Genomic DNA, 24,550 nt, shown 5'->3' on the forward strand with positions numbered 1-24,550 from the left:
GGGGGGCGCCGGGGGGGAGCCGCCGGGGGGGGCAGCGGCGCGGCGCGGCCCCGGGACGCTGCTGCCGGGGAGGCGGCGGCGGCGCTGCCTGGCGGAGCGCGGCGGAAGGAGGAGGAAGAGGAGGGAGCTGCGAAAAAAGCGCAGCGGCCCGGGCGGGGGTGGGTCGGTGCATGCGGCGCGGGGCGCAGGCAGCAGCCGGCGGGAGGCGGGCGGCCGGAGCAGCAGCAGCACCACCGCCACCAGCAGCAGCAGCAGCAGCAGCAGCAGCAGCAGCAGCACCGCTCGCTGCCGGGGCCAGGGGCTGCGCGCCGCCGGCCGCACACGTGCGCGCCTCCCCCGGTGCCGCAGCGCCCTGCCGTACCCATCACTTCTTCCCTCCTTCCCTCCCTCCCTCCTTCCCTCCTCTTTTTCCTCCTCTTTTTTTTTTTTTTTTTTTTTTGGTGCCTGTGTGCGTTTTCCACCCTGCTCGCCAGCTCGCTGAGAACAGCCTCTTTTCCGACTTACGCGACTCGCGGGTTTGTTTATCGGTTTGTTCCCCCTCCTACACCCCCGTCTTACTCTATTTTATTTTTTCGCCCCTCCGAATTTCATCCAATCGTAGCTCCTTTTTTGTATTATTATTGTGTTTTTTTTTTTGTGATTTTTTTTTTTTCACTGACGCCTCCCGTGCGTTTTTCGATCGCAAGCCGTCCTTGCGGTCCGGTTTTTAACTGCATTTTGTCTGCAGATCTTCCCTTTGTTTGCACACATCCCCTTGATATTTTTTAATATTTTTTTCCCCTCCGTTGTTGTTGTTAGTTGTTAAAGTCACTCTTTTTTTGGGGGGCGCTGTATTTAAACACTTAAAATGCACTGCTATCTCCTGAGCGTGTTTCTCACCCTGGATCTGGCCACCGTGGCTCTCAGCCTGTCTACCTGCAGCACCCTCGACATGGATCAGTTTATGCGCAAGAGGATCGAGGCGATCCGGGGGCAGATCCTGAGCAAACTGAAGCTCACCAGCCCCCCGGATGAGTACCCCGAGCCCGAGGAGGTGCCCCCGGAGGTCATCTCCATCTACAACAGCACCAGGGACCTGCTGCAAGAGAAAGCCAACCACAGAGCTGCCACTTGCGAAAGGGAGAGGAGCGACGAGGAGTATTATGCTAAAGAAGTTTACAAAATAGACATGCAGCCTTTTTACCCCGAAAGTAAGTCTTCTGCGTTTGTGCATGTGCGTGTAATTTTGCCTCCAAGGCTTGGCAGTGCCCACCGCCTTGAAGTACCAGCCCCGTGCATCGTATTCCTCCTTTTCTGCTCTAATCCTCAGCGTCTTAGATGGTTGCTTATAGGGTTTCTTTTAGGTGGGGGGGATATGAATGTGAACGGTGTGGGGGGCTCAGCTGCCCCCAGATTCCTGGGGTTTCAGACACCCTCGGGTCATCCAGGAGCCCCGCAGGGTACCTGCACTGCCACCTACTTGAGCACGGCTGCCCCCCACCTGGGATCCCGCTCCCCACCCCAGCACCGGCTCGGCTCTCCCATAGCCCCGTGTGCAACCTCCGAAAAGAGCCAATATCTTTCCATTGCTGTTGTTTCCCTTGGAGTGTCTGGATTGGGCAGGTTTCCATCTCTCCATAACTGAAAAGAAAAGGAGGTCTAGAAAAAAAATAGGAAAAAAAATTCACCGCCGGCTTGCCTTCCCTTCTCTCTGTGTCCCTCCGGCACATTGTCCTGCAGACGCTGTGCAGATCAGTACTCGGTGAGGACCGAGGTACAGACATCCTCCCTCCTCTTCCAGCTGTAACTAGCCGCCCAGTTCAGTTCATGGGCGCTTTCATTTCAGGTACAGGAAAAGTTTTCCCTTCTGGTTAGCCTCGGTTCTTGGAACCTGTCTCAGCCCGTCTGCCTTTTTGCTGTTATTAACGACTTTCTGATGATCCACGCCACGTTGTGCACAGTAGAAGGGTACAAATGCTCTGTGCTGACCAAATCCACTTAGCGTGATTAATAATCGTGACGACGTGCCTTTTTGTTTTGGTAGTGAAGTTTAAGTGTACAGGAAAAAAAAAAAAAAAGGAAGAAAAAGCACTGCACTGCACTCCCTTAAAAGAATCTAGATCATCATCATACCGAGGAAAGTGAAATACCAGAAGCAGAAAATAACTCCACCGTTCGCGTATCCAAAGTCGAGCCCGTACTCTTTTCATTTCGTTCCCTTCCCTCTCTCTTCCCTCCCCCGCCACTTGATGCCCTATATACTTACTGTCTGGTTTTGAAAAGCATGTACCTCTTGCTTAAATAGATAATGCAGCCATCTTGGTAACTTTATCTTAGAGTTTCTAATTGCATTTTCTCCTATTTATTTTTAGTTTAGCAAGTTGTAGCTCTGGGGCTTGCTCTGTCTTGCATGTGAGAGTCCCAGGATGCCAGCCAAGGTATCCAAACCCCACGCTCAGTGCAGCTGCCTCCCTTTCTCCCTTTATTGTTAAATGACAGCATCAGGTACAGGACACCCTGGCAGTCAGAGCCATTTTATTATTGTAATTATGGCACCATCCCTAATAGCCATGATAAATACACTCCACCCTTGTTAGCCTGAGGGAAGAAATACTTTTTTAAAAAAATATCTATCTGGAGCCAAGTGGGTATGAGCAAGGAGGTGCCGTGTAATTCACAGCAATAGCGAGAACACAGAAACCGTGTCAGTTTTCTACTAGAGCATGCAGTAGGGTTTTGCTGGTGTAAGTCAGTGCTTTTGGTTTGAGACCTACCAGGTCATGTCCCGAGCAGAGTGATGAGCACCTCTGAACAAAGGTTAGGGAGGCTGTTAGCGGTGGAGTTGACCCTGTGGCTGTCACTGAAGGTAAAACGCCTCAGTCCTGACCACACATCTGTCCTTTTCCCTGGCGTGAGCAAGCGGCAGAGAATTGGTAGTCCTAAATACAGCCACAGACTTTCCAGAAAATTAAAATATCTGTGGTGTGTGACTTGGATGGCACTGACAAAAGAGGATCTATTTTTAAAACGGCAGTGGAGGCCAGATTTTTACTGAAGGATCGATCGAGGTTTTGGACGAGCAAAGGAGATTGCAGGTATCTACCAACAGAGTGCATCACAAGTTTGGGATCAGAGGGCCCTGCAGCAGCCGATCCAGTACTACTGTGCAAGTGCTGTTGCGAACATCAGAGTAAGTAGGTTAACTGTTTTTCCACTGCTCTCTAGTTATACTGGACGGAGTGAACCTTTCCAAAAAAGACAGCAAGGAAGAAATCACTCCACCATATTTTAAAGGAAGATCTTGGAAGCACAGCTCTGGCGGCCCTGGGTGCTTGCTGCGAGGCATCTTGGAGCGGATTTTTTTAACTCTGCAGCTTCTGCTGCACTTGGGGGAGAAGGGGATCAGCACGGACACGCTGGAGGTCACAATCTGCCGGGAGGAAGGCATGGGAAAGATCAGTGGTTCAGTTCTTACCACAAGTTGTTAGCGTTCAGCAACTGACTACAACCCAAGTATTACAAATATGCTCTAATTATACTCATAGTCAGTAATATATCACTACAGATTGCTGATAGGTCTTTGTGGGGCATTTCATAAAGTTCAGTCTAAATATTTTTAGCAATGAGGAGTTTTAAAAGGAAAACTATAGGAGATATTGTATATACCCTAAGGCATATTTTGTCTTAAATATTATCCTTGGCCAACTGTACTGTATAAATACAGTAAATATGAATAGAACTGGCAAGGTGCCAATCTCCTGGGAAGAATTTTAGTCAAGAAGGTATTTATGGGATATAAATAATACTGTGTCAACATTTAAAGAAGGGATCTGATTAGTTTTGAATTTATTCATATTAATCTTTTCACATGCTGTTAGTTTAAGACTCAAAGTAGAGTTATGCTAAGGTTTACTGATAGTGTGCACAGAGGAAGTAAGGGGGCATCTGGCTTGACAGTCTACTTGAGGTTAAAGACACATCTAGTGTGAAAATTCAGCAATCTGGGGACTACTGGACCCAAAGTCAACTGACATGAAAAGTGGTGGCAGAAAAAATACTATAAAGAGGTTGTGAAAAACCCAAAGGCTTTTGTTTGTGAAGCATGCCTGCGTGTGTTGTGCTTGTGACAACATGGATTGAAGTCTGGGAGTTTAAATCTCTCCCAAGACCAGTTGGCAGCCAGAGGTCAAGTCATGTTAGAGGTTTTGTTACTTATCAGTTCCTCATTGATCATCTGGGGCCTGATACCTAACTTAATTATTGATTCGAGGCTGAATAATCATCATTGCACTGAAAATAAACAGAAATTTAATGCCAGCACAGTTATGTATTACAAATTGCATTACTAGGGCATACCTGGGACACTAAAGAAAAGGAGGCAACACGTGTATGCAGGGGGTGGGGACCGATTCTGTAGTTTTTATTCGTGGCAAGTTTCATCACAGTCAATGAGTTGGTCATTACTGATGGTTTAAGCCTCAGTCATGTATATTTTCAATGTTCTGCATGGTGGGAGATAGGTCTGTCAGGACTCAGTAGCCCAGGAAATCACAGTTCTGGGCTTGGTCCTGCTTTTGCATGGATTTTGAACTGTGTTAGTGTACAGTTGCCTCCCCAGGTTCCTGCCTGAGGTTGGTGGTAGGATTTGTCATTTCAGGAGCTCGGTGCCATGAATATTGCTTTACATAGATTGTCATTCTCATGAGCGTTCACCTAATGAAAGACAACATTATAAACTGACTGGGCACAATGACATGCTTCTACTTTATCAACAAGGACTCAATTTACCAGTAATTATATTTATGTGGGCTCCTTGTCTGCAGGGTACAAGAGCTGCTGGTGTGGGAGCAGCTCTGGCCTCCCAGCACCACCAGCATCATCACCATGACATGAACAGCTACAACTGTGCAGCTCACGTGTGTTTGCATTTAGCAGAACAGAGAACTTAATCTTCCAGGATTTCCTATGTTGTTAATGATACGGAAAGAGTCTTAAGAGGAGCAGTGTAGTTTAAAACCTTCGAGCTATGCTGACCTTACGGTAGGGCTCTGGATGCCTACTGCACGTTCACCAGGCTTGCTGTCATTTGCACAGAGGACCTGAAGCAATGTGAGGGCTTCCCTGAGGAGAGACGTGGGAGGAACAGTTCTTTGTTCATGAATGGCACGTATTACAGTCTTCCTATGTGGGGATGTAGAAAACAGGAAATTGCAGATGGCTTTAAAAAGAGGCAGGGTTATTTTCTGGACAGTAGTCATCTACGTGCTACGGGGGATAATAAAATAACATGTTCTGGTGTGCTAACCGAGTACAGCCAAAATCAAAGGGAGCTCTCTTCTTCAACTCCCACTCGTATCAAGCAGATGGTTGGGTGCAGTGTGTGTGTTTCCTGACTGCCTTCTGAATCATCAGTTACTTGCTGGGAGTAGGGCTCCAGGCTGGGAGAGGGGGGAGGTCATGGTCTGGCACGGTAAATCCACCTCACTGCATTTCTTCTGGAGGCGGAAACCTACATCTACAGAAATGCAAAAGACCTGTGTCCCTCTTTCAGCTCCCACTACTGAAAGTTGAGAAGACCTGCAAGAAAAACATAGAGCTGTTGTCCAAAGCTGTTGTTGCAGCCCTCCTAGGTTTTTATCTCTAGTGTCTGTTTTAAAGAGACACGTCCACCCTGTCATTTGTTGAGTGAAAAGGTTAGATGAGTATCACTGCCCCTGCTGCCCCAGCCTGTTGGTGGTGTGAGACTTTTACAGTACCAGAGACCTGTCTGGAAACGTGTAGTTGCCTTCTGATGCTTCGTGAAGCTCTCCCATAAATAACGGAGCTCAGGGCTGGAGGTCTGCTGGGAATGCCCAGTGCTGGTGCTGCTCTTGCTGGCTCTGCTTGACTGTAGGACTGGGTGGGAATACGCAATTGTGCAAAAACAACAGAGCACCATCTTAATCTTCATCAGCCTCCAGTTTTACCCAAAATCATCCTTGGTGCACAGCATCAGAACAATAGTGCATGATTGCATTATTTTGAAGTTGTAACTTCACGGGTATTTCTGTGAGCGTGAGGTTCTTGCTTGCAAAATTGCTGAGCAAAAAGATGGATGAGGACTCTGGGCTATTGTCCTTAGTGAACTTCTTCAGAAAGGTGCTGAAACACATGCAGAGCTTCACATGCATGAATAGACTCATTAACACTAAAGTTATGTGCGTGCCTAATTAGTTTCCTGAACCTGGGGCCTGGTTTACAGGGGATAAGGAAAGCCAGACAGCTCAAATCCCTCGTACTTCTTTGAAATCTGTCATTTAGGCATCAGAGACCAGTCAGGAGGATATACGGTACAAGGTTTTTCATAGAGGAAAGAAAAGGCTCTTCAGTAGCCCTGTGATCCTGAAAAGGCCTTACCCTGTTGGGCAGCTGGCCACTTCTGCCTTTGCAGGATTTCTGCTAGGCTGCTCCTGTTCTGCAGATGAAGAGGAAAAGCCCAGCGTATCGTGACAAAACAAGTCATTAGTCAAGGTACAAGTGTTTCCATTCCTGTTGTGAAACTACATGCTGCATGTTTTTGAGCAGGCAGCTTTTGGCTGGAGAATGATGCACTCCCCAGGTATTACTTAATGCAGTGCTGTGCTGTGGATGTTTCGGCTGATTTGTTTAGGCTGATTTTTTTGTTTTGGTCTTTTGTTTAGAGGAAGTTTGCATTTTGCCTTCCACCCCAGGCTGTTTGTTTCTTTTTTGGTCTGTGCTCTTGACTGATGCCTATCTCTGTCATTGCTGTCAGTTGGCAGGCCATCCAGAGCAGCTATGGTTCCTCTTGAAATGCCTCCTCCATGCTTGTCTTCACTGTCCTTGCTGCTGTTTAGTGACTGCAGCTGGGTACCGAGCCATACAAGAAATACAGCTGAAGGGTGTAGAGGAGAAACTCAAAGATTTGTCTGTGACAAGAGGATGAGGAATTGAAGAAACTTAGCATGAAGGGTTATGCTTTATCTTCTTCCAGTGTGACCAGTTGTTTTAGAGTTTCTGAATGACTCATGACTTCATTTAGTACTGTGGTTCTCTGAGCTCAAATAGCACAGGGTCACATCGGAGAAATGAAGTGCTAAACCTGGCTCCGTTAGACCTGTCAGGTGAGCAGGTTTTTATGTGTTTTTGGTGCTCTGCAAGTTGGTCCGGAATGGAAAAGTTTCATCTTTGGGTAGCAGAGTGTCCTCTAAAAGGGTCAGCTTTTCTGAACTGCACAGCAGCTCATGCATGTTGCTTGGAAAGCTCCCAGCTCCTTGTGAAGAGAGACAGGTGGAGATGAGCTTGGTCAGCAGCACAGAGAGGCTGCTTGTTCACTGTCAGTAGACAGGCACTGCTGAAATACCTCCAATATTGCTGTATGGGTTCTTTAGCATCCATGCTTGGTTTTCAGGGGATGCAAAACCTTGCAGCAGTCCCTGCAGCAGAGTTAGGGCTCTGAGTGTTGGAGAGGACCTTTAGAACATCTCTCTGTCGTTCAGGTTTTAATTTGAAAGATGAGAGAGCTTTGGTGTTATAACATGTTTTAATGCAAGAAAAACAATGCATGATATTTCAGTTTCCATAGGGTGGTCTCAATTCAAGTATCACAAAGTTTCTAAAGATGTGTTGTTTTCTGTTAATCTTGGATTTGTCCCTCTGTCCTTTACACACAAAAGTTCATGCTCTTCAACCCCTGGCACACATTTTTCTTTTACTTGTCTTGTGAAAATATTTCTTTTCAAATAAGCATTATAAGTTGCATGTAAATAGGGTACTGTATTACGCTTCATCAAAAGCTGTAGCATCCTTTTAGGCAAGCTGAGGGGAGGCAAATAGGGAAATGTTGTGATATTGACCTTTTGCTTTGTTTGTTTGGCTCCTTCCCACCATATCTAACCCACGCTGCACTGACAAATACCGCATCTGTCTTGACAGGCGAGTTCACAAATAGCCATTCATTCATAACTTGGAGCTGCTGTAAGACTCCTTATTGATTGCTTAATTTGACAGTTGTGCTTTTGAACAGAGACTTTGAAGAAAGGACTGCAAAATGACCGTACATTCAGTTTGACTTTGTGAAAACCAGGAGGGAGGTCTTGTGTGAAAGAGGATACTGTACTTAAGTATGTATGTGTGCATGTGTGCATGCGCGCGCTCACGCGCGTGCATATATTTAAGAGCATTAAAACATCTGGTGTTGCCAAAGCCCAAATTGGAATGTTCTGGGAAGGATAATTTAATTTTTAGCTTCTGGATTCATTTCAGTGATGGTAATTTCAACACTTCCTGGGGAGAGTCTATCAGTGGTTATGTGCATCAAATGCAGCAGTAAATCTGTCATTCTTTCCATTTCAGTTTTTTGGTCTTACAACTTCGTTATTTTTCCCTGTTTGGCTGGTGTTAGCATCCAATGTTTTCCCTGGCTTCATCTCTTTTAAACCCTTGCCTTGAATTTTAAAAGGCAACCTAAGCCTGCTGAAGTTCCTTCTCTTGCTTGTTTTTGTTTACATATAGCATTTGCAATTCAGCAGCTAGCTCAGCTGAAGTAGTGCTGGTAACTTACCTTTACTATAGCGATGATTGAGAGATAGCAATCAGAACATGCTGGTTTTCACTGGGTGGGGGTGGGACCAACAGCCCCATGGGTGGACGCTGTACTTAGGAGAGTGAGGTACTAGTAGGTATTAGCAGCCCTGACTGTTTTGAAGTGGTTGGAGAGTACCTAGCAATCCCATACTTAATGAAAGTTTCTGGGCAATAATACTTAATAAGCCTGAGCCTGCCATTGTGCTTCCAGATAATTTCCTATACCCCCAAACTAATCAAAGAGTAGCCCTTGCCTGTATGGGCAAGCATTGTCCAATCTAATGTATGCATTAACTCTGGGGTGATTTGGGTAAGCAGTGATGAAGAACTTCTACAGGAGTACCCAGATGTGCGCTAGGAAGAATAATGCCTGCAGAAGTTTTGATCTCCCAAGTGGCATATAAACACCACTCAGGAAATTTACCCTCTTTGCATGCAGCGGTGGGCTCCTTCTTCCCTTTGTATCGCAGCGCCTAGCATTTACGCTTCAAGAAGTTGGTGCAGGAATCAGTCCAGTTGACTGGATCATATGACTTCATGAATACCCAGTAAGAAAAATTTGTGGAGAGTGGGGTCAGGTCCACTGACACGTATGATACCAGCAGTTTGTTTCTTTATCCATATGCCTACAGGCAATGCTTCCATAGGGGGTATTTGCCCTCAGGGAAGGATAAACAGTGTATTATGTTCTCCAACGTGATAGGACATTTTAATCTGCCTGGAGATGTGTTGGATCCATGCAGATCCTTGGTGTTCTCATTCTTGCCCAATCTCTGAGTGATCCAGCCCAGTTTTTTTGGCTGTCATAGTTGGCTCTGGGCCTCCCTGGCAGAGCAAGGGCTATATATGTCTTGTGCCAATCACTGCTCCATATCATTTTTTTTCCCTGATGCACACTTTGGAAGTGAAGTAGCCACATTTCAACATTGAGGGACGCTGAAAGATGCCTGTATGTTTCATTTGTTGTGCTTGTTGCGTGTTTACCTAGCATATAATGGCAGGCTATTGCAGCAGACAGTACATACAGCTTTAGGTTTGCGAGTGAGAAACAAGTTCCAGCTTTCTTGAAAATAAATCTGCTGCTCTGATCTGGTGGTGCGATAGGAACAGAGAGGCTCCCTGCCAGGATATACAATTTGGAAAGCAAGGGAGCTAAGTGAACAGCTTAGTCTCATTTAGGATGGACTCAAACAGATTGCTGGGGGTATGAGCTGTCTCTCCCTCTTTTAATCTGGATTCTTCCATTGCAGCTTACACGTCTCCTCAATGCTAGGAGCAATGTATTTGGAAACTTCACATCCCCCTTGCAAATCAGTGAAGAAAAGAGCCCCAAAAGGATATAGAAAAAGAGATCTTTATAAAGGTGGCCAGAGGCTGAGTTACAACACTATCATGTGTCTGAAGGAACTTACCTCTTTCCAAGTTGGAGTCCTATTATTTACCCACTTTATTGGGAGACTTAATTTTCTCTGGCTGGAAGTGTATTTGTTGAGGTAGAGTCTGGAAGGGAATCTGCCTAATGCACACTTGCCACAAGGCCAGCTATACATGTGATACAGCCAAACCTTTCCGTTTTTCCGCCTTTTGAGAGTATGTTCCCCAGATTAAGGGCCCTGGTCCAAGGCCTGCTGAAAACACTGGAAGTCTTTCCATTGACTGCAAAACTCTTTGGATCAGACATTAAGTGCTGTTCCTTTGTTTCAGAGAACAGACACATCTTCAAGATATATTGGGACACATTACTCTGCTATTCTGCATAAGGCTTTGCAAAACAAAACAAAACAAAACAAAATCAAAAATAAGCACCTTAGTAGCCTATTGATAGAAACATTTGATGGCAGATGGGCAGATATCATCTGGGAACAGCATATGGCAGCAATATGGCAAGAATTGCGGAATAGGAGGCATGAGTTCATGTCCTTTACTTCCTAGATATTCCACACCTCCCCCTATCTAAAATAAATGACCATATGACTGCAAAGGTCTTGGCAAATAAATATGCCATGATATATGTCTATCACCCTCCCCACAGTGAGTTTTTGTCTAGGAGCTCATCACTCCACGTCCAGAGGCTTCTTACAAACAAGGATAAAATCAGACCTTGGCACCCAGAGCAGGGGGGAATCTAAAGGCTGTGAATAAGAATGTGGCAAATCCCTAAGCAATGGACTGTAAAGAAAGGTCAGGCCTAAGCCAACAAGGTGTTTTTATGTTATCAATAAAATCTTGAAAGTCAGTTCTGAATAGATACAGAGCCAAGAAAACAACTTCTGAAAGTCAATTTGTTGCATGATAAATGCTGAGTTCACAAGCTGGAAAGCCAAGTAGTTTGGGAACAAGAGCTGTGCTTATAGCATGGAAGAGCATGTGGTTTTACATTAAGCCTTTCTGACTTGATATGTCACAAAGTGCCTCATGAAATAATGAGTTAACTTCTGAGGTATATTTCTTTTTTTACGTGGATGAAAAGTTAGAACAAATTAATTTTGAGTTGGTAAAGGCACTCCAGATTTTTTCTTGTGTTGTTGAAACCGGAATCTGTGCAGTGATTGTTTAGGAAAGCAGAACCATCATTGTGGCTGGGGTTTTAAGAAGCACCTAAAGGAGTTAGGAATTTCGCTCCTGCTGGTTCCTTCGTAGTCTTTTAGAATCCTAGCCTTTTATTTAGATAAAGCCTGAGTCAAGTAAACCTGCTTTGCTGATTAGAAATGTCCTGGATGTTGTTTTGTGTCACGTTTTTACTACATGTTTTTCAAGCCTGGGAAGACTCAACAACCTCCACAGGTCTTACAAATAAATAAATAAATAAGAGGCAAGAGAGAAGAAGATAAAGAACTTGGTTTATATTTTATCTAAGAAAATCATCTCTATTGTGGCACTTCCTATGTCATTTTGGAGCAAGACTTCATCTGAATTTGGTGTGGCATAAAAACTGAAGGGCTTGATTCTTATTTAATATAAGGCAAATTACAGTCACAGAATGTGAAATGCCTTAGCGTAATGACGGCCAGGCCTGCAAGCAGGTTTCTGAGTGAACCTCAGTATTACCACTCAACTGAAGTAGATACTCCTTTCAGCAGGGAGGAGACGTTCTGCTTGGGATATAAAGTTCCAGGTCTGCTCATAGCTAATGAGCACTGTAATGTGCTTTAGGAAGGATGAGACTCATGTTGCTCAAGGAGACTTTGAATGGACACTGACCAATTAAAAAGCTAGATGCTACCTTGACGGTCTTCCAGTTTTCCTAGGTGTTTTCCAGGCCATAGAATTTATCTGAATTAATTCCTTTAAAAAGGAATTAAAAGGATCTTCAAATAACATCTGGTAGATTTTTCCAGTGATTAATTATATTCATTAGAAACAAGAATCTTGGTGTTTTAAGTTGTTGAGCTTCAAGTTCTAGCCTTTAATGTGGTTTAAATCTTCACTTGCTATTTCAAAGACTACTGTCAAATTTGTGTCCATTGTGTAGGCACCTGCAGGAAAAGGAAGTTTGGTGAATAGTTGGGGCAGTTGATCTGCTTGAGGGTAGGAAGTCTCTGCAGAGGGATCGGGATAGGCTACATCAATGGGCCAAGTCCAATTGCATGCTGTTGAACAAAGCTACGTGCTGGGTGCTGCCCTTAGGTCATAGCAACTCCATGCAGTGGTACCAGCCTGGGGAGGAGTGTCTCAAAAGTTGCCCAGCAGAAAAGGACCTAGGGGTGCTGGTCAACAGCCAGCTCAACATGAACCAGCAGCGTGCCCAGGTGGCCAAGAAGACCAGTGTCATCCTGGCTTGTATCAGAAATAGTGTGGTCAGAAGGAATTGGGAAGTGATCAGGAAGAGCAAGTAGACGAGGCCCTCTATAGGTAGATAGAAGCAGCTTATTCCCAAGCCCTGATTCTCATGGAGGACTTCAACCACCCCACTATCTGTTGGAGGGACAGCACAGTAGGGCATAGGCAATCCAGAAAGTTCTTGGAATGCATGGATGATAACTTTCTTCTCCAAGTGATGGAGGAGCCGTTGAGGAGATGTGCTATGCTGGACCTAATTCTCACCAACAAGGAGGGCATGGTGGGAAATGTAAAACTCAAGGGCAGTCTTGGTGGAGTTCATGATCCTGAGGGTACACAACAAACTTGTAAACTGCACTTCAGGAGAGCAGACCTTGTCCTCTTCAGGGATCTTTTTGGTAGAGTACTGTAGACCAAAGCCCTGGAGGGAAGAGGGGCCCAAGAAAGCTGTTAAATATTCAAGGATCATCTCCTCCAAGATCAGCAGCAATGCATCCCAACAAAGAGGAAGTCAGGTAGAAACACCAGGAGGCCTGTGTGGATGAACAAGGAGCTCTAGGCCAAACTCAAGCAGAAAAATGAGGCTACAGAGGGTGGAAGCAAGGACAGGTAGCCTGGAAGGAAAACAAAGCAATTATCCGAGCAACCAGGGATCAGGTTAGGAAAGCGAAGGTCCTTTTAGAAGTAAATTTGGCCAGGAACATTAAGGGCAACAAGAAATGCTTCTATAGGTACATCGGTGTTAAAAGGAAAACTAGGGAAATTGTGGGCCCACTCTAAAAGGAAACAGAAGACCTGGTTACCCAGGATATGGAGAGGGCTGAGGTACTCAATGACCTTTTTGCTTCAGCCTTCACTGGCAAGTGCTCTGATTACACAGCCCAAGCCCCAGAAGGCAAAGGCAGGGACTGGGAGAATGAAGAACCACCCACTGTAGGAGGGGATCAGGTTCAAGACCTCTATGGAACTTAAAGGTGCACAAGTCATCAAATCATAGAATGGTTCTATGTGAGACACCTCTCACTAGATTAGGTTGCTCAAAGCCCCATTCATCCTGGCCTTGAACACTTCTGGGGATGGAGCATCCACAACTTATCCAGGCAACCTGGTCCAGTGACTCACCACCCTCATAGTAAAGAATCTCTTCCTAATGTCTAATCCAAGTCTACCTTCTTTTAGTTTAAAGCCATTCCCCCTTGTCGTATCACTGTGCTCCCTGAAAAGGAGTCTCTCCCCAGCTTTCTTGTAGGCCCTCTCTAGGTATTTGACCTGATGCAATACGTCCACAAGTCCTAAGGGAACTGGTGCTTTTAGTTGCTAAGCCACTGTCCATCCTATTTGACAAGCTGTGGCAGTCCAGTGAAGTTCCCACTGACTGGAAGAGGGAAAACATAACCCTCATTTTTGAAAAGGGAAAAAAGGAAGACCCAGCAAACTACAGCCCTGTCAGTCTCACCTATCTGCCATGGGGGGATCATGGAGCAGATTTTCTTGGAAACTGTGATAAGGGACATGGAAAATAATGAGCTGACTGGTGACAGCCAACATGGCTTCACTGAGGGCAGATCATGCCTGAAAAATCTGGTGGCCTTCTGCAACAGGGTTACAACATTGGTGGATAGGGGAAGAGCAACTGATGTCATCTACTTGGATTTGTGCAAAGCATTGGAAACTGTTCCACGTGATGTCCTTGTCTCTAAATTGGAGAGATGTGGATTTGACAAATGGACCACTTGTTGAACAAGGAATTGGTTGGATGATCACACTCAAAGAGCTGTCGTCAACAACTTAATGTCCAAATGGAGATCAATGAGTGGTGTTCCTCAGGGATCAGTACAAGGACTGGCACTGTTTAAAATCTTTGTTGGTGAGATGGACAGTGGAATCGAGTGCACCCTCAGCAAGTTCGTGGAATTAGGTTATCTTTAAGGTCCCTTCCAACCCAAACCATTCTATGATTCTATGGTTGTCCTTCTGTGCTTAGCAATGGTGAGACTGCACCTTAAGTATTGTGGTCAGTTTTGGGCCCCTCAGTACAAGAAGGATATTGAGCTGCTCAAAAAAGTAGCGTAGTGCAGAGAAAGCAACCAAGCTGATGAAAGAAATAGAAGACACGTTGAGGAACTGTTGAGGGAGCTGGGGCTGTTTACTCCAGAACAGAGGAAGCTGAGGGGAGACCTCATTGCTCTTTACAACTACATGAAAGAAGGTTGCAGTGAGGAGGTGTCGGTCTCTTTTCTGCAATAGAATACAAGGAAACTGTCTCAAGTTGTGCCAGGGGAGGTTTAGATTGGATGTTAGGAAGAATTTCTTCATGCAGAAGGTGGTCAAGCATTAGAACAGGCCGCCAAGGGAAGTGTTGTAGTCCTCATCCCTGGAGGCATTTACGGGACATGGGTATGCCAGTAAGAGACGATGATGGTTGGACGTGATGATCTTGAAGGTCTTTTCCAACCCGAATGTTTATATGATTTTCCTGTGAGCAAGCTTCTTGGCTGCTAGAAGACCTTCAAATGGGGCAGCCATAAGCTCAGTGTGGCCTGCTTTACCCAGCTATCTAGCTTTGGGTATGTTTCAGATCCTTAGAGTTTTTTTGAGCCAGATTTTAAGTTTAATATGCTGTACAGCTTGAGACACTTCCCAGCACCTTTGTAGTCACTCTCACAACTCCCCTCTGAAAATCCTTTGCTCTACTCATATACTGCTGGGATTGTAGACAACAGTATTACAGAGTATTTCAGCATTGACTGTGCTGTAATCAAACACATTCATATTATGGTCTCTCTGTTCTTATTCATTATTCCACAATTTATACAGCTAATTTCAGTAGTAGAGCTGGGAGCTCTGCTAGGAGAAATAAAAATGCATATTTGGCTAATTATCCACTGGGGCCCTCCCCTCCCCAAATTGTTTCAGAAGCATTGACTCTCAAGATGAAATCCCCTACTCTGTATGATCTAGATTCTCTCTTCCTAGGGTTATATTTTTTATATTGATTTGACTGACATTTACATCTTCATATCTGTATGTACCAAGCAATTCAACTCACTGGTATTTGTGATGTGTTATCTTCATTATTTGTCACATCCCTGTAATTATTTCATCTGCAATTGGTTAATAATGGCTTAGTTTCCTTCCAGGTCACTGATAAAAATATTAAATAGTAGAAGACTGTAAAATGAGCCTCATGGGACCTTCTTAGAAGCCTGTCTCTCAACAGTGGTTTACTGTCAACCATTATATTTTGAATCTCATAAAAAAGCATGACTTTGATTCCTTTACTGCATGGCCATGTTGATGTCCTGGTGTTCATGTTTCTTAATGAAATCGTCATGTAACACCAGCTTAAATGTCTTACAGCTATGCAAGTATATTAAAACACTTGTCTTATCAACAGGACTACCAGTCTCACTCACTAAGACCCTGGACCAATGGGATCTGTTTTCATATTGTTTATACTCCTTCAGTTCCTATGAGTTGAATCTCATTCCTGTGCTTCGCATATTTAGTCTCGGATCAATATAAAGCTCACTGTATATGTGAGATAGTATGGGTTACCCTATTTAGGCACTGTATATTAGCAAATATGTATCATGTATCATATGTATATGTATCATATGTATCATCTATTGAGAGACAGTTTTAATGATTTAGATAGTTTCTTGAACAGCTCTTTACAAAGTCTTTTGCAAGTTATTTGGTCTTGCTCATTTCACAATGTCTGATTGTAGTAGCTGTGGTTTTAAGATCTTGTGATTTGCTGCTGGAACAAAAAAAAATCATCATTTCAACCTAAAGCTGCCTGGCATCTATAGAAGTATATTTCATTTTTCTGTGTAATTACCTTCAAACGTTTTTATCATGTACTGAATGAATATCATTGTTAAACTTCTTTAGTACTTATGTAAATGTCATCTTTAAATTTCTTGGCCATGAAGCTTTTGTGCCCACTTCATTTTGCCTTGGCTGCTCAAGGGTTGGATCGGTATATGCTTTGTTGGGTTAAAAACTGGCTGGGTGGCCAGGCCCAAAGAGTTGTGGTGAATGGAGTAAAATCCAGTTAGAGGCTAGTCACTAGTGGTGTCACCCAGAGCTCAGTACTGGGGCCAGTTCTCTCTGATATGATTATCAATGATCTGGATGTATGCACCCTCAATATGTTTGCAGATGACATCAAGTTAGGCGCAGGTGTTGATCTGCTCAAGAGTAGGAAGGCTCTGAAGAGGGATCTGGATAGGCTGGACCGATGGGCTGAGGCCAGCCGCATGAGGTTCAACAAGTGCCAGGTCCTCCACTTGGGGCACAACAACCCCAGGCAACACCACAGGCTGTGGGAAGAGTGGCTGGAAAGCTGCCCGGTGGAAATGGCCCTGGGGGTACTGGTCAATGGCCAGCTGAATATGAGCCAGCGGTGTGCTCAGGTGTCCAAGAAGGGCAGTGTCATTCTGGCTTGTATCAGAAATAGTGTGGCCAGCTGGAGCAGGAAGGTGATTGTCTCTCTACTCAGCTCTGATGGGGCCACACCTCAAATACTGTGTTCAGTTTTTGGCCCCTCACTACAAGAAGGACATCATGGCCCTGGGGCATGTTCAGAGAAGGGCTATGAAGCTGGTGAAGGGCCTGGAACACAAATCCTGTGAGGAGTGGCTGAGGGAACAGGGGTTGTTTAGCTTGGAGAAAAGAAGGTTCAGGGGAAACCTTATTGTACTTTACAATCACCTCACTATAACCTCCTTTAAGGTAGGGATCAGGCTCTTCTCCCAAGCACCAAGTGATAAGACCTCAAGTTGTGCCAGGGGAGGTTGAGGTTGGATATTAGGAGAAATTTCTTTACTGAAAGGGTTGTGTGGCATTGGAATAGGCAGCTCAGGGAAGTGGTTGAGTCACCATCCCCAGAGATCTTTGAGAAACATGTAGATGTAGAACTTGGTCGCATGACTTAGTGGTGAACTTGTCAGTACTAGGTAAAATGTTGGACTAGATTATTTAGAGGTCTTTTCCAACCTGAATGATTCTATGATTCTCTGATTTTCTCATCCATTATCTGCAGTTCTTATTTTCTGACATATAGTAGGTCTCAGCAGCTTTTTCTTTTGCTTGTAATTTTGTGTTTTTTAATTTTATCATCTTGTAGTTGCACTCAGTTTCTGTCTCGGTTTTCTGACCTGAGAGGTCTTACACAATTCCACAATCAACAAATGTAGTTGAAAGGTGCCTAAAATAAGAGGTCTTTAGAAACCAGCTGATCAGAGAGTTATAATACCTCATCAGGAATTAGATACAAAGGCCTGACCTCACTAAATTGGATGTCCTTGTACTGGTGGGAGAGTTGCTTCCTCCAGCTCCTAACTCTGGGGTAGGAAGTAGGTGGTAATGATATATGCAGCGCTCATACACAGTCAGCAGCTCTCCTCTGAAAGGAGTGATAGATTGGATGCTCCAGATGTGAGGTTAGTTCTGTGGCAAGAAATTCTAAGTTTTGAAGACAAATAGTGTTTTCAGGTTTCTTTTTCACATTCATTAGCACAAGATATAGGAGAGTTGTAAAGTCACAGACTTGGCTAGTGACTCCATGTTGCAAAGCAGTCAGTGGAAAGGCTATCCCACCCTGATATCAGAGTCCTTAGTCTGTAAAGAATGTGTTAAAAATTGTGTAGATGTCAGGATGGATCATAATTCATCCCAGCAATTAGGATTTAATTACAGGATTTTGGAATTAGGGATACCTATACTTAAATAATAATTGATTTTCTCTTTGAGTCTGTTCTCTTAAAGCTAAACGGAAGTCAATTCTAGCACATATCTTCAGGAAATAATCTTTTTTTTTCTTTTTTTTTTTCTTTTTTTTTTTTCTTTTTTTTTGATACGTTACTCTATAAAGCAGAATAACCAGCTTTTTGAGAGCAATATTCTGATAGCCAGGATTTTATATCATGACTTGGGGCCAGTCGTACACGAAGCTCTTCAGATAAGCTCCCAAAGGCTGTTTCACTGTTCTGTTTGTTCTGCATCACTCCATGTCCATCTCCATAGCGCTCTCAGGCCTCAGTGAGCAGCCATACAGTCTGGGAAACATTTAGGGATCTTTAGAAAAGAGCTGACTGGGAGCTGCCTAGACCAGTTTGGGTGAAAAACTGAGATGAAAGCTGAACGCCTTCATTTGGGCAGGCAGGTGTGCATTTCCTGCATCCAGTCAGCTTAGAGGCATTAATTTCTGCAGGCTGGGGAGCAATCCCTAACAAAGGATTACCTTCTCTGTGCTCTTCTGTTCCTGGTTTGCACAGGAGCAGGGTGTAAATCATTTTAATTGCAATTATTGTTATGAAGCAGGAAAGATTGCCTGATTTTAATGTGGTTAAAAACTTTCACTTCCTTCTGTCTCTAACATTCATCAGTTACCCACTGTTTTTATCTTAATCATTTAAAGATGTGTTGTCAGTGCTTTGAATCTGTGAATCTTGAATTCTCCGCAACACAAAAAAATGTATAGTTTTCTTTTGGCTTTCTTTCTCCATTACACTTTTAGTTCTTGTATAATTCTTTTTTTTTTTCCTTTTCCTTTTTTTTTTTTTTTTTGTTCCCCAGAGTGAAAGAGTTGGACAATCCAACCTGATTTTCTTGAAAATGACTTGCTTTCATTTCCTCCTCTAGCCAGGGAATAGTTTGGAAACGCTGTTCCCTGGACCCTTGGCTGAGCAGGAGAAGGCAGCCAGCTGCACAGCTTGCCAGGGGAACAGGAGCGCTTCCTGGCAGAGGTGGGGTGAGAGGAACAGAGCCTGTGCCGTGGGACTTGCTTTCATCTCCTCCACTCTCTGCAAGGCAATGCTGAAATCTCCTGACTGCTTTTATATCTTCCAGTTCAAATGGCTGAGCAGTGACACCCACTGTTTTATTCTTTTCTTTTTCTCTCTCTCTCTTTTTTTTTTTTTTTTTTTTTAATAAAAAGGAGCTACTTGATCTTATGAATAGCAGTAGATGAAGAAATATTGGTCGGTGATGGACAATCCAGAGCAAGTTTGTGTGTCATTTGAATAAGGCAGGATGGGCGCTCTCTTGTGCCTGGTCACCATCACCGTTGCCTTCAATGAATCCCTTCTTTGTATAATCATGCACATAGAATTCTTGTGTTACAAATGGGATCTAGGTCTATGCTTTATCCTGCCTCATCATATTTAGGATTGGATGCATACTGTAACATTCTGATTCCTCTGTGTGTTTGTATACACTTGCAGATACACATATATATGTTCTTTTTTGAAGTTCTGGAGACATTTGGATTTGTTTGGTTGGTTCTGGAGCCCTGAGTTTTGCAGGATATCTGCGCCCTTTTGCTGAGGTGAAGTGCTGGACCGGAGGAGTGCTTCAGCACTGAATTTGTATTTGGTGACCTGCAAACAAGTTGCTATCAGCAACATTGCAAATCTTTTATTTCATGGATTATTCTGTAAAATGAAGTTTTGCAGATTTCTTGGTAAAACCCAATTTAACTCAGTTCCTCCATCTCCATTGTTGGGGTCTTTATCAAAAATATATGAGAGAGAAGAGTTCTCTTCTACGCCTCTGGGAAGTTTGGAAGCATCTGTCCTTTTTCATGGTTTCATCACAGACATGTTTTAGAAAAGGTCCTGGTGTGAAAATGACTACTATGGAGAATGCTTTCTGTGGTTTGCTTTCAGGTCTGACATACCTAAATCTGTCAGTTTTCTCTTACCTTTTTCCTAAGGCATTTCACAGAGATCTGGAGATGCCATGGATTCTCATGCTGCCTTTGTAAGTGATATATTTATCTGTTTCTCTGCGGGTTCAGCTCTTGCCTTGAGTGAAGTCAGCGAATGATGAGAGGTTCCTGGCTTAAGCTAAAGTCACGACTGACAGAACCAGTGGTGACAAAAAGTAATTCATCCAAGGAAGCGATTATTACACTAGCATCAACAGTGACAAAGGAAGCCTTGGTGTCAAGATGAGGAAATTTCCCAAGGGGTGGGGTGGAGGTGGGGAGCAACAATTTCTTTGATACATGGAAGAGGTTTTATTTACCTGCTATTGTGAAATTCTGGATATGGTGAGCTGAGATTTATACACTTCCAGGTTGGATTGATGCAATTAGTGCTCTTGAGGTTGGACTCCAAAACTGCCTGTGGCTGACTTGGCCAAAAGCAGCTAGTACAACACAGAGCAAATACATCACATCTGTGCTGTGAACACAGCATTTTCTCCATCAAAGTCTTTCTGGTAAGAATTCATATTTCTGAGTGGAAATTGGAAGAGCCTGGAATCCTTCTGTTTTAGAAACTTTGTTAACATCAAGTATGAGAATACCCATTTTACCTTCAGCATTATGAAGCAGTGGTAGCGTTTTGGGGTACTGACAGCCAAGCAGGTAGGCACAAGCATTCTTAGTTCAAGGGCATTGGCAGCTATGCTGGGTCATTAATAATTTTCTCATCACTTTTGACAAGGAATTTAAGCTTTTATTGATGTCATCAAGAAAAAAAATAATAATGTGAAAGAAGTCTTGTTCTTCTGTGCCAGAAAAATTGAAAAAGAGAAAGAAGTTCACTCTGTATATCTTCTTTTTTTTCTTCTTCTTTTTTTTTTTTTTTTTCTTTCCTCCTTCTTATTGAGAGGTGCTAAGTAAAACATCCGTGGATAGGAACAGTCCAGCTGGGGAGGCTGTAACTGCCCATGTTTAGTGAGTAAGGGCTCTACACAGCTCCTGTAACAGATCCTTTTCTTTGCTCCCATTCTGGTCCTGCTAATGCATCAGCCAACTTTCACCCCATATTGCAGCTGCTGACAGAAAGGTTTTCTGATGTGAAGAGCTAAGGGCCAGCCACAATTTGTCCATGTATTTACAGGGATCATTTCACTCTAGTGGAAGTGCAGCCAAATACTTCTTGATAGAAACATGCTGCATCCATCTAACAACACTATCCAATTGAGGCAAAGTGAAGAACGCTGTAATATTTGTGTTACGGTAGTTGCTCAAGCCACAGTGAGAGATCAGGACCCTGTTGAGAGAGGCGCAGTTGATCTTGATGTACTTTTCCCAGCCCAACAGACCTTCCCATCTAAACTGACAAGTCAGATAAGGATGCTCCATAGTATAATCAGCTACACTGCCAAAGGCATGTGTGCTCAGAAAGAGGCTTTAATATGAGCTAAAATATGTCTTTGTGTGACAGAGTTCATCTTCTCGTGTTTGTGCTAGTCCAGCATGCTTATTTTAGGAAGCAATTGTATATCAGAAACGGAGTAACTTCATGTCCCATTCAGTGCTACTGTTTTTTTTTTTGTTGTTGTTGTTGTTGTTATTGTTTCCTTTTTCACGGCCAGTTATTAATAAAGACCTTACAGCTCCAATAACTTATTTCTCATTAGCAGCATGGTGGGTCTGAAAAGAGAAATGTAGAGTCAAGAGGATATTTTCCCAGAAGATTACAACAGTTATACTAGAGGTCAAACTTTTGGCTTCAGCTATTGGCCCATTTCATTTTAAATTTGAAATGCACATCAGGAAAAGCAGCAAGTTCAAAGTTTAGGATGAAACAATGCCAAAGACTAAGAAAGAAGCATATCATAGTAATTTTACTAAAACTTCACCATTACTCTTCGTACTGAATATATTCTCTAACAAGCTAACCCAAGATAATGAATCACCAGTGGAGGAAAGCAGTGTACAACGTAGCATCATAATTTGGGGAATTCAAGACCAGGGGTTGGAGTATTAGTCATAATTATTTGTGATGTTAGTTTAAGCATGGACTTAACAGTAATACCACAGAGATTTTGCTCTTTATGTTTGCATTATTACACATTTCAAATGTTTTGGTATAAATTATTTTAACACAGGGCTTATCTCCTTATCTTAAGGAGCTGTTACAGTTTATTAGCTCTGTAGTTTCAGGACAGTTGCAGCAGGCTTCTAAACGGATTATGCAGGAAATGTTAAATGTTTGTCTGTGTATCTGTATTTAATAGCATGTACAAGTCATTCCCACAGAAGGGGTTTTAGGAGTCTCTCATTCACATGGGCTGCCATGTGCCTGACAGCTTCAGCTCCCTGCTCACAGCTGTTATTACCTTGCTGTACACTGGGCCAGGTTCTGGCTGGCTGGTGTGCAGCTTTGTTTATGTTAGTAGAGTTGATGTATTGATCTGTGCCCTCTGGGACCTGACCTAATGACATACATTCCTGAATTACTTTGCACAAACATATCTGACGTATGTAGGTATCAATAGATGTATTCATAAAGCTTGTTCAGAAATGTAAGCTGTTTGCCAGCAGCCCGTTATCACAGAAGAAACACACAGCTGGAGTGACTTCAAGAATCTACTCAGCTGGTCTTGCATTAGAAGAGGTTGTAGACTACAGCCATAATAATTCAGATAGATATTTGTGCAACCTTTTCTTAAAGGCTTCCAGTTGCCACCATAGCCTCCTCGTGCAACCTGTTCTAGAGTTTCATTATCCTCAATGTCCAAACGTTTTTTGTGTCAGCTGGCACAGATGTTCCTTGATGCAGCTTGGAGCTACTCATGATTCATCCAGCATGGGCATGGAAAATGGATCATTCCCCTGCTTTTTGCAGCAGCTGTTGACATAGCTGAAGGTTCTTTTATTGTGACACCTTCAGTCTTCTCTTGTTTTGGCTGAGACACCCAAATTTACTTGTTAATTTGCACCTAGTTAGATAGATGGTTCTCAGATGCTTTCTCAGTCCAGTTTTCCAGTCTTGCAGACTGTGTACTGTATTTTTTGCCTAGACCATATTTCCCCCATTTGCTAATGGGCATGTCAAGCGTCCAAACTTACTAAAGTCAAGATAAATGTCATCTGTGGTTTCTCCGCTATTTGCAAAGCTTGTTATCCAGTCCTGAAGGCATTTCAGGTTGTTTGGACACTGATTGCTTTTGACGAGTCCATGTGAGCTGTTACTCAACTCCTTGTTTTCTTTCTTCTAGGTGCTAACAAATAGTTCATTTGAATATTTTTCCACTCTAGTTCTGTCTTTAATTCCTCATTACTTAATTTCCATTTTTAATAGATAGTATTTATCCTAACCCAGCCTTCTGCTGTTACATACATGAGACTATATTCCATTGAAAGCTATCTTTCCTTAAGTTTAATAGCTACTAGAAGCAATGAGGAACACTAAGACAGATAAGGGCTAAAGGTTAATCTGTGGCAGAACTTTTCAAAAATCAAGGTAAGTCAAACAAATAGTGCAGGTGTCCACAATGCTTTGCATCCAAGGGTGTGCATTGGCCCTGTTTGTAAAAGGAGGATAGGAGAATGGATGGCAGGACTGAAACTGAACTACCTTACCATGGGTCATGTGTCTGTGCCTCCAAGCATAGCCTAAGCATGTCTGTTTTTACACTGTGCTGCAGCCCTTGTTCACCAAATGCTCAGTTGGCTTTGTAGCTTGTTCTGCACTTGGAGAACTGAGACAGACCTCAGGAATCCCTTCTGTGGAAATAGATTGCAAACAGTGGACTGACTTAATGACCATGTAAAAGCCACTTGTCAATTTTTAAGTGTCACCATCACACTTTTTTTTTTTTTTTTTTTTTTATCAGCCCAAGGCATGTTAAGTAGCATTCTTTAGTATCTGTTACTCGGGGGTTTCTACAAATTCTTGCAGGAGCCTATCAGAGGAATAAACATCAGTTCTGAGCCCTTGTCTTACATTTGCATCGCTGTTCCCTTTTTCAGATGGAATTGGGATTTGATGCCCTTTCAGAAATGGAAGCTATGAAGAGAATGGAGAAGTAACTTATGAGCATTTTTCTTCATCACTGCCACATCCCTGGAAGTGTTCAAGGCCAGTTTGGATGGGGCTTTGAGCAACCTGGTCTAGTGGGAGGTGTCCCTGCCCATGGCAGGGGGTTGGAATTAGATGATCTTTAAGGTCCCTTCCAACACAAATCATTATATGATTCTATGATTCATGCCCCTATTTTGAAATAACCAAATGAATTGAGAGTAACTTTTTCATACTCTCTTCAAGAAACCAAAACACAGTGGTATCATCTTTCTGACTGAGTGCCCAACATTGGCTAGGTTTGCTATTCCAGATCATACAATTGATGTTTATGAGAAACAAAATATGACAAGTTCTTCAGCCTTTGCTTCTTTGGATAGGTACTGCTTGAATTGTATGTTGAGGTGCATGGCACCTGTCTCAGGTCTCCATGATAGTGG

At 43.4% G+C, this 24,550-nt stretch overlaps 1 protein-coding gene across 1 annotated transcript in view; it reads left to right on the plus strand.

Annotated features, from left to right (window-relative positions):
* Positions 1 to 31: 31 nt before the first annotated feature.
* TGFB2 (transforming growth factor beta 2) overlaps positions 32 to 24,550 on the plus strand; it is a 71,840-nt gene continuing 47,321 nt past the window's right edge. The window contains exon 1 of the mRNA XM_035321378.1: positions 32 to 1,190. Within this exon, the coding sequence (XP_035177269.1) occupies positions 848 to 1,190 (343 nt within the window). The 5' untranslated portion in view covers positions 32 to 847. The remainder of the gene's footprint in view (positions 1,191 to 24,550) is intronic.

Source organism: Oxyura jamaicensis, chromosome 3 (assembly GCF_011077185.1).
Source record: "Oxyura jamaicensis isolate SHBP4307 breed ruddy duck chromosome 3, BPBGC_Ojam_1.0, whole genome shotgun sequence".
Classification (NCBI taxonomy): domain Eukaryota; kingdom Metazoa; phylum Chordata; class Aves; order Anseriformes; family Anatidae; genus Oxyura; species Oxyura jamaicensis.